The 10,689-nt window shown below is 40.3% G+C and overlaps 2 protein-coding genes across 2 annotated transcripts; both read right to left on the bottom strand.

The window, feature by feature from the left end:
- Positions 1-5,938: 5,938 nt before the first annotated feature.
- On the bottom strand, positions 5,939-6,984 carry LOC117784157. Its single transcript, XM_034621815.1, has 3 exons — positions 6,802-6,984; positions 6,505-6,743; positions 5,939-6,447 (listed from the first exon to the last, which is right to left on the bottom strand). The coding sequence occupies exons 1-3, from the start codon at positions 6,878-6,880 to the stop codon at positions 6,130-6,132; spliced, it is 636 nt and encodes a 211-aa protein (XP_034477706.1). The 5' UTR covers positions 6,881-6,984; the 3' UTR covers positions 5,939-6,129.
- Positions 6,985-7,160: 176 nt separating this feature from the next.
- Positions 7,161-10,591, bottom strand: LOC117783827. The gene is made up of 4 exons (XM_034621374.1): positions 9,080-10,591; positions 8,458-8,690; positions 8,008-8,401; positions 7,161-7,753 (listed from the first exon to the last, which is right to left on the bottom strand). The coding sequence occupies exons 1-4, from the start codon at positions 10,541-10,543 to the stop codon at positions 7,244-7,246; spliced, it is 2,601 nt and encodes an 866-aa protein (XP_034477265.1). The 5' UTR covers positions 10,544-10,591; the 3' UTR covers positions 7,161-7,243.
- Positions 10,592-10,689: the final 98 nt, after the last annotated feature.

The raw sequence follows: 10,689 nt of genomic DNA, 5'->3' as shown, positions 1-10,689 counted from the left end.
TATAAATTAAATTCAGGCTTCCGACAAGGTTCCATCAGTGTCAGCTGCATTGGATTTGTGATCCAATAAATGGGGAGCTGCAAAACTTTATTAAAAGCCAGCAAAATTGTTCGCACCCAAAAATGGCGTCAAACTGACATTGATACCGACAGCTTAGGAGACGACAAACGGACAGTCAGACAAACAGACAGACAGCCAAGCTGGCAGTCAGTCAATTGTAGTTGTAGTTTCGTGGCTGTTGGCTCAAAGTTTTAATTACAAGTTCGTTGTGCCGAGACAGGGGAATTGAGAGTGAAGTATTGGGAATTGTGGACTGTGTGTTGTGGAATGTGGGCTGGGAAATTGCCGGCAGGGACAAGGGCAGCAACATTTTCGGCGTGCCAAAACAGCAGACGAAGTTACGCCTGTGTTGGCCTTGGCTCTTGTTCCACCTTGTTCGCTTCCTCTCTCTCGCCGCGCTCTTACTTTATATGCGCTCTCTGAGCTGGGCAGTCCATGTTCAATGTTGTTGTTGTTGCAGCTGGTAGCTGCATGCAAAAGTGTCGTTGTTTCGCATTTACTTGGCGACAAAGATTTATCACCCCGAACAGACGCACAACAACAACAACAACAAGCACAATAGAGACAGAAAGTATGTTGCCAGGGCTGCTTTAAGTGTTGTCTGTAGTTCTTATAAAAATATTTTATTCATAACAAGGACAATATTATTGTTAAAAAAAAAGAAAAACTTAAAAAATAAAATTTACAAAATTGATACTATTTTAAAAGTGACAGTGTCTAATTTGAAAATAAAAAATTTGCAAAATAATTATAGTGCAAATTATGCAGTGAATGTGACTAATAATTTGTAAAACCGGAAAATCAGTTTAATACTCAAAAAGTAATGAAGCAATGGAAGTGATTGGTAGACCTTCATGCTCAGGATCGGTGAGGAGACTTGACATTATCTGAAATCATGTTGATTTATTAGCCCAAAATGCTGAGCATTATTTAGATTCCAGAACCTAATCTTATCTTATCTTGTTAATTGTGGGTCGGTGACACCGCAGCTCATCAGAGCTCATATTTTTATTTAAAATTTTTATATTAAACTGAATTTTGTTCGTCACTAAATTGGATATCAGAAATTTTGGGGCTAGAAATTGCTTTCGTCACTAGACTTTTACCTCATGAGGAGGTTTTTTTTGTGGGCTTAAAAAATAGACGAAAACATCGATAATTACAAATATATGAGCGCGATTTTTAACTTGTGTTTCCACTCAAAGTGGTAGTTTTACTATTTTATTGCAGTTTGCGATTGGATGCAATCTCGTTTAAAAAAAAAAATTGGCGGCAAAGGCAAACGGACAAAATATCGCACAATAATATCGCATAATTATATTGATATTGATATCAATGATATTTCGAAAAACCTTCTTATCATCCCTAGCGTCGGCATCGCCAATAAGAAAAAAGGCGGTAAAAGCGCCCTTTAACTGTATTCTATGAATTGAGAAGAAATAAGTTTGGTTTGTTGTTAAAAGTGCGAAATGTATGTTAAGAAATTTGTGCTTGATGGAGTCCGCGTTGCTTAAGAAACAGCAAGCTATGTTAAGTGTTCGGACCGAATTCCAGAGCCTAAAAGATGCCGATGAAACGGATTCGAAGGCCTACGAGGATGCCCAGCGAAAGTATGAGGCTGTATCGCAGGGTCTTTTCACTGACGAGGATGGCCAGGCCACTACACTCCAGGAGCAATTAATTGGTAAGTCCTTAACTTCACCAAATTGATAACTTGATTCGCTAATGTGTTGGTCCTAATCGATAGCTGCCAAGCAACAGCTGAGCGAGTTCAAACGCGCCTGGAAGGCGGTCAACGAACACTTTAGCGGCATATTTAGCACCCTGTTGCCCGGCGCCCAAGCATTACTCAATCTCGTCGAAACAAACGGCATCCTGAGCGGGCTCGAGATAAAAGTGGGCTTCAATGGCGTCTTTAAAGAAAGCCTAGGTGAGCTGTCGGGTGGCCAAAGATCTTTTGGTAGCATTATCACTCGTCCTGGCCATGCTCAAGTTCTCACCAGCTCCGCTCTACATTCTTGATGAGGTGGATGCCGCGCTGGACATGTCGCACAGTCAAAATATTGGCAACAGGTTGAAGCAGCACTTTCGAAGCTCACAATTTCTTATCGTCTCTCTGAAGGATGGTCTCTTCAACCTCTAGTTTATCAATGTAGTTGTCGGATAGATACAGAACGTGAAGCTTCTTCATATTAGAGTAGAGTCGGGGAAACTCCTTTAATATGTTGCCAGACAAGTCCAACATCTCAATGGATGAATTATCAAAGTTGGGGAATTCCATGGGACCTCGTTGGAAACAGTTAGCCTGAAACCATTTGACCTTCAAGCATTCGCCCTCCGCAATCCTATTATAAGGATTAAGATCGGGCAAAGTCAAGGCTCTGATCTCTTCGAAGACATGACTGCAAATAAGAACAGCAACAGTTTTAATTGCGGAGATCACAAATAAGATCTAAGAGATAGGGATTTAAGTACCTACTAAAACGGATTCTCTTGTTTTCCCCTTTAATTTATGCATGAGAATATTATCCCTTATATTAAATTATTTTACATTTATGTATTATTTAACAAATTTATTATAAGAATGTGATTTCTATTAAAAATAAAAACAAGGTGAAGAAAATAAATGTTCAATCTAACTAATTTTTAATTGGTTAAACGAAACTTTTGAATAGTAAATGTAATATTTATGTTATATTCTATTATGAACGTTTATGTTATTTTAATGACTTTAAAGCTTAAACCAATATTGAATTTTGTTAGTACATTAAGTCGTTTATTAACTAAAAAAACCAAAAAGTTTCTTCATTTGTTTTCCTGTTTATGAACCTGATTTCACAACGCTTTCATCATAGCTCAGAAAGTGTTAAAACAGCCCACTGCAAGTTCACCACGCTATCTGTTGCCGTTGCAGTTTTGTGGGGAGTTTTGGCGGCTGTTGGATCGTGGGTGGGTGGGTGGTGATATTGCTTGTTGGCTGGTTGAATTCGACTTCCACTTGCAGCTGAATGGGAGTGGGGAGAGGGAGCGTGGAGCGGGGAGTACGCGGTTTGTCAGCTTGATGTCGCTGATGATGGAGTGCGGCATTGTTGCATTTTAATTGAAATTTCTTTGTAAACTCGGCAACAACAACAACAACGAGCCTAACGAGAGAGCGGAACGACAGCAACAACAACAACGTGTCGCCTGCAATCAAAAAACAAGAAACAAGAGAACAACGTGAACAACGTCAAAGTAGCAATAATAATGAATGAATAAAGCGTATAAAAGCAACAACAACAACAGCAACTACAACCGCAGTAACAACAGCAACAACAACAATTGCTGTTTGTTTTTATTGCTGTGCTTTTGTTGTTGTTGTTTTTGTTGTTGCAGCTGCCACAAGAGTTTGGGGCTAGTCGATGTTTTGGGGCACGAACATTTTTGCGGCACAACGCAAATATAATAATAAATTTCGCATATTGCTGCTGCTTCAGCTATTATTTTTCATAAATGAAACTGTTGTCAATGGGATCTGTTGTTTTTGTTGTTCATGTTGTTGCTGTTGTTGTCGCGTCCTGGTTGTTGAACCAGTACAAAAATAAATACAGAATGTATTGGGTTTGCGACCATTCAAATGAAATTTTAGATTTCAGAGTGTATAAAACTTAAAAATATAACAGGAGCAAATCGAAGCATCAGCTTTGCGATTTTACACAATGTATGTGTGATATTTTTCAAACGTTTGCTAAAAACTTTATATTAATCGATTTATAATAGAGAAATCGCTGTTAATAGTCTAATTCAGGTCCGATGGCCAACAATTGCTTTGGTTTTCGACGCAGGCGATGCTTCAAAATTATAAACTCTAAATATTTGTATCTCTTCTATTACTTAGCACTTTATTTATTAAATATTTTTCTAAACTTTTCAATATGTTTTGCCACAGTTTCCATTAAAAACAAAAAATACAACATTTTAAAATTGCGTTCAAAACTTTATTTTTATCAGGTATAATTTTTGGTGTTCATTAAATTTTTAGTGCAAAGATACTGGTGCTGGGCATCTGAAAGTCGAGCAGCTCAACTGTAACGTTGTCGCTTGTTTGGTTTTTGTCACCGCTTTATTGTTTTACCACCCACCGACTGGCATTGCGGTCACTTTATTGTTTGCCGGATATGGCCAGCACACTTGCCACTTGCCACTTGCCAGTTGCCAGTTACCAGTTGGCAGTTGTAAAAGTGGCCAGGAGCTGAAGAGCCGTCGGCTGACTGGCAAACCACGTAATTTGCCGTCTGATGAAGATTTACGACATGAAAGCCGCAAAATAAACGCCAAAATACAAAGCACATAAAGCACAAAAAGCCAATAGACTGAGAGAGTACGAGTTTTCCCACCTTCACCTCTCTTCCTCTTCCTCATCCCGCCCGCCGCCTTTACATGATGGATGCACTGTGGCGACCAAGACGATAACCCTACTCTGGACTCCCTTCAAGTAGTAGGCTCCATTTATGTAAATTAAGCAACAAAATGAGCAGATTTGTCTTGTGTTTATTAGCCAAGTTGTAGCCAAAAGTTGGTCATAACTCACACGCAGCCAAAGCAGAAAACTAGACCCAGGAGACAGTTGACTCTTTAAGGCTTATGAAAACAAATTGAGCCTCCATCAAATGAGTGGGCGTGATGGGAGCTCAAACACGCCCCCTTTTCCAGGCAAACAATGCACATATGTAGCCAAGTATCTGCTCTTAATAGCAGCTTTATTAGATACATAGATAGAGGAATCCCCTGTCTGCTCCCTCTTCCCCTGCCAAATACTCTGCTTATGAATACTACTCTGGATGCTGTCCAATAAATAATTCATGCTGCAAGTAAGATGTCTGCACGGAAATGCCGCCCAGCTGAGCCTCGAGTGCCCCCGAAAATGGGCGTGGTCCATACGGATATAGATGATTGTGAATGATTGTGGGTGCAGATGGGAATGACAACGGGAATGGGGTTAAGGATAAAGATGAGGATGCGGATGCAGGCAGAGAGTCAGTCGAACAGACATCCTCAAAGGCGGAAATGTGAATTGCAATTCACGAAACCAAATGAACGGTTTAATGCCTGTGAGTTCTCTACCCACCTAATCGGATAAAGGACAACACATGTTTCGGACTACAAAGCAGACAATTGAAAGATGAGTTATCTACAGTAAAAATATTTAAAAATGTAAGTCATCAGAGATTGCAAATTAGAGTTATACATACATAATAAAAAATCAAACCTGAAAAAAATTATCTGGATAAATGAAGAAATCATGTATATTCGGTCTATAATAGAATATATTGGAAACATAATTAACTTCTATCTTAAATTTTTATCATAAAAATACAATGCTTCAAAAAAATACCTATATTAATTGATATATTTATTATTTGTTATTTTGCATAAAGTTACTATTTAATCTTTATTACTATGTTACTTTAATTTTAAATTTAAATATCAAAGAATTTACTTTCTTTTTATATTTATGTATAATATACAAATTTTAAGTAATAATAAAATAAAAAATTTAAATATGTCTTAATGTCTTTTTAAATAAAAATTTAAATTGAATTATAGTTTCATTAATTTTGTATTCATTTTTAACAAATTTGTAAGCACTCATTCTTGAAAATCTGTAAATGAAGTCTAAAGTCGTTAAAAAAAAATGTAAATCTTTCAGGACGCCACCTAGCGAATTAAGCTAGCAATGTGATTGCTTTTGTGCTGAATACTTCTCACAAGTATCTGAGTAAGTTACACGCGCCATCTGGCGTATGTTTCTGGTATTTTGATGGAACTAAGGAGACTGGAAGAATTAGAAATTATTAAATGCTGGGGTGTTAGTTGGAATTGAGAGAAGACTGAAAAGTAGGAGTATCATTCAATTATTTATTATCACACCATAGTAATTGGCTATCTACATTCATACACGCTAAGAAGTGTCTACAAAGTAGGTAAAACAGGAGATTGATTCTTACATTTGGCTAGTTTCAATTACAGTTACATAATAAATTTGAGCAACTTGAGAGAGCGCAAGAGTGCGACTGATTCATTAAAGTACTATTGCAACTTGGTGAAGACATGTCTGGCATGGTTCTTGTATAGCATGAGGGATATGTTGACCAGAAAGGGAGCTGCCAGCCAGAAAATGCGTGTGCCAATGCCAGTTGCCTCGCGATGGAAGATGCCGGAGGCAGCGCCTCGTCCTGTATTGCAAAAGGATTCCTCACAGCAAGATGTGCAGGCATAGAGCTTGGTGCGCTCACCAATGATGATGCAACCGGGCTCACAGTTGGCCGTGCAGCGACGATCCAGTGACCACATCTTTGGCGAACTGGTCGAGTTCTCCGTGCTGGTGGTGTAAGAGAAGCGCTTGACCTGCAAGGAAATACTTGATTAGAATTGAATTTGAATTGAATTGGAGACTCCTCTTACCATGCAGATGAACTCCTCGCCTTGGCATTTCTTCATCAACGTCGTGTCATTGCGTATTATAACATCGACACAGGCCTGTCCATCATCCATCGTATCACAGGCATAGCACCACAATTTATTTATCCGCTCAATGGCCGCCGCCGTGCGATGAATGTGCCCGCCACTGGTCAATGAATTGCTCAGGCTTCCACCTGAACTTGGTCCCGATCCTCCAGGCGAGCTGGTGCCCGTGCCAGTTACTGTTTAAATTTATTTACTTATTGATTTTCCATTTCGAGTCGAAGGTCGTCCACTTACCGTTATTGATGCAGGCGGTGAACACAATGGAACAGGAAGTCAGCACAAAGTAGGCGAGTGTCAAAAGAGCTCTGAACATGATGTGGACTCCAACTGGTTCAACTAACCTACTTATTGCTGGCCAGCTTAACTACAATCAAAAACTCACAAATCCAATGCAAACCTCAAGCTGGCGACCTTTGTTTATACAACGCCAGCGAATGTCAGAAGAGACGCAGACGCCAATCACATGCGCAGTGTCCTGCCGCTACTTTAGTAACCAAACCATAGGTGGCGTATTTATGTTTCGCAAAAAAGACACAGTTTTATAGATGTTAACGTTGCTAATGCCAAAAGCTTTCTGCTACAGCCCTTTCAACTTAAGTTTGAACTCGAATTTGCATATTTATTTCGATTAACAGCGCAATTTAGATGAATAGTAAAACAAAAAAAATGTAGAACTTTAGTAAAGTCGCAGATACTGCAGAGCCTGACGACTCTGCATGGGATACAGTTCGCCTATGTTGTACATGAGATCAACGATGTGTGTGGGACGCAGCATGCGCCAAGGCATGAACTTGAGGGTCTTCTTGTCGCAGTGTATATCCTTCTCCTGTTCTAGAGGAAGCGGCACCTCATTGTACAGCATGCGACCATCGACACTACGCTGCAGGGTGCAGGGCAAACCGATCTGATCGGCAAAGCACTTGAAGAGTATGGCACGCTCAAACTGACATCCACTGCGCACCTCGCCGATTGGAATAAAATTGGTGTGATAGACATAGCGCAGTTCCTGCAGATGGCAACGGACCGTGTGGCGGGAACACTCCTCGGTGGTGTTCAGATCCAGTATCTTGATGTTCTCGCACATCACGCCGTTAACGGCCTCGGCAATTATCTTACAGCGCTTGGCCACGTTATCAAAGTCAATGCTGCGTCGAATTCTGTCAGGATTCTCCACCAGACCATGTATCTGGAAGGGATATGAGGATGCAAGTACATAGAGTACAATAAGAAATAAATCAGTACAATTAGAAGTCAATTTATAGAAATTATTAGCTTCAGATTTTTCGAAAACTTCAAACTGGCATAACTTTGTCAAATCTTAATTGATTTCCTTGCGAAATGTCAATTCTATTATTATTTGAATCCTCTTAGATTTTTGCTGGTCTTTTTCAATATGTATATTACTAAGGACTAGGTTGGAAGAAACCCTTTAATACTCACAGCCAATGTCTGATTGAGAGCCTCCAGATATTCGGGAAGCCTGGCATCTCCAGGACGCTTGCAGTAGTGCCACTTGCTATCTCCCGCGCCATCGATCCCGTGCAGACAATGATCCGGCACACAGATCACATCACTTTCATCGGCAACGGGGCGATCAAAGTTCACCACAAGCACAGCCTCCAGGGGAGAGCAGTCGGTGCACAGCAGACACTGAAACTGGCGAAAATCTTCAAACTTGCGTTTCGACACATAAAAATCCTTGCCAGCCGTAATGTCCGTGAAGGTGAGACAATTACGGATGCAGAATTTCATGGTTGGACACTTGGACAAGATGCTCTCGATGGCCGGTCCCCAGGTGGACACACAGAAGGCATGTTTCTGGTACATCAGCAGACTGTAAATTAGATAGATATTGTAATCGGATTGATCTCTTCCAGCTTTTCAACTTACACTTCGAGTACGCCACGATCTATGTAGGCATCCACGAATTCATTGAAGCGAGTTGTCTGCAGTATGAAGTTGGTAACAGCCGTCTTCACCAGATTGGACAGCGATTTAAGAGCACGCTTGATTGAGGACACTATATAATTGCTGAGCAATGTCAAACGGGCGGGCTCCTCGTCGATAATGGTGCACAGGCAGCGAAATATGTTGTGCACCAGGATGGCATGGGCATAGGAACGCTGCAGGAGGAGAAGCAATCATTAATTTCCTAAGAGGCATTAATTTCCCAAGTTGCCTAGTTCTCACAAGGATAGAAATTAATAATTTAAAATATATAAATATATTTTTGTATTTATAATCTCCGAGTTGAAAACATACTTGAAAAAAGAAGTTCGTTCTGAAATACAATTCAAACTAGATTTAAGATTTTTTTAAATTGGACTTCAACTAAATTCGTTTGAGCTTGATTTGTGATTAAAAAATTTAAAAGAATTGCATAAAGAATTTTGTAACTACTTTCTAATTAATCTAGAGCTTAACTTGATTCAGGATACTTTTTTCTTGTATCAAGAATATCAAGAAAATCAAGTTCTTGGTTAAAGAATATTAGTTTCTGTAAAGAAATTACCATGAGAAGCTGTGCAATTTGCTCGGTGAGTGGAATACTTGTGCCCAGAATCGAGCGATACTCATCATTGCTGGCGAGTCCTTCGATAATGGAGAGTATGGATAGTATCAAATCTATGGATAACTCCGGCAGTCCCTGCTGTATGGTCTTCGCCATTCCTGAGGCAATGTCCATTTGCATCAGCTGCTCGGCCGTCACACGGAAGGAGCTGGTCAACAAATGGCCGACAAGTTCGGCGGACTGTTCTCGGGTCTTGATCGAGATCTGTGGTGATCGGATGAGGTTAACCAGGTGGGTCAAAACACCTTTCTCATATTCGGCCACAACGATGCGCAATGCCTCCGGATGCTCAATCATGCGATTGAGACCCATGATGACATAGGGAGCCGGTTCGGGCTTACTCTTCATAAGGCAGTTGATGAACATCTCGGTAATGTCCGCGTTGTGCATCCTGCCCAGAAACTGTTGATACTTGGCCGCCTCGGCGAATATGGAGATAATGGTGCAAACGACATTGGGAAGCAGAATTTCCATGTCCAGCCTCAGTTGCTCCACCATCTGCTCGAAGAGATTCTGCTCAAAGAAGAGCTTAGTCATTTTCTCAGATCGCAGAGCCGTTGCCAGGGCCTCGATGATGCCGAGGGCATCGGCAGCCTGAGGATTATCGCAGAACGCCTTGACCAGCTGCTGCAGCACAAAGAAGCAACGGTGCAGTGGCTCAAAGACACTCTCATCGCTGGTATCGGCCAGCAGAGTCTTTAGCACCTTCAGCGAGGCCAGGCGAATCTCCAGAAACTCGTTGGTCAACTCACAGATAATGCGATCCACCGGAAATCCTGGAAGTGTCGTAAACTGCAACATCTCCTCGGCGCTCTGAACCTGCAGAATTTTGTGCAATGCTTCAATAGAATTGAACACGGTATCGGGATTATCCGAGTTATTGAAAATATTCTTAAACTTTTCAAGAAATTCAATGTTTTCGAGTATATTCTGTGCCACTTGCGGATCTCGCAGACACAAGTTAATTATATAAGTCAGATATTCCACACAAAAGTCATCGTTATCCTTCAGATAATAACGGTAACTCACGTCCAACAATTGTGAGGTTTTCTCTGTTTCGTATTCCCCCAATTCAGTGTGATCCAGTATAGCAGTGATAAGATATAAAGCAAATCGTCGTATTATCACATTACTTGAATCAATAAAAAACTCTTTTTCCAGTAACAATTCCAATAAACGTTGCTCTTTCAGTTCCAATATATTGTCATCCACTTTGCGTGCGAATTCCGTTAGGTTATTGAGTACAGTCTGCAAAACGGCATCTTCCTTGGAACTGAGCAACAACAAAGCCGTCTCTAGTTTGTTAATGAAAATATTCAAACCCGAAAATGCATTGTCATTGGATTTGGTACGATCTGGATATTTGACGCGTGGCTCATAGATGCGCTTCGTTGCGGCGGCCATTTTTTGATTATAATCTCAATATTTTGAAATATATATTTTATGTACTATTCACGTGACTATAAAGGCAACGTACTAATTGGAATTGTTTTTAAACATAAATTCAAACATATTTTTGTAGCACTAAGCATTTGTCACACTAAAAGCTG

Source organism: Drosophila innubila, assembly GCF_004354385.1.
Source record: "Drosophila innubila isolate TH190305 chromosome 2R unlocalized genomic scaffold, UK_Dinn_1.0 1_C_2R, whole genome shotgun sequence".
NCBI classification, from domain to species: Eukaryota; Metazoa; Arthropoda; class Insecta; order Diptera; family Drosophilidae; genus Drosophila; species Drosophila innubila.
This window is presented reverse-complemented; position numbering and strand designations above follow the sequence as displayed.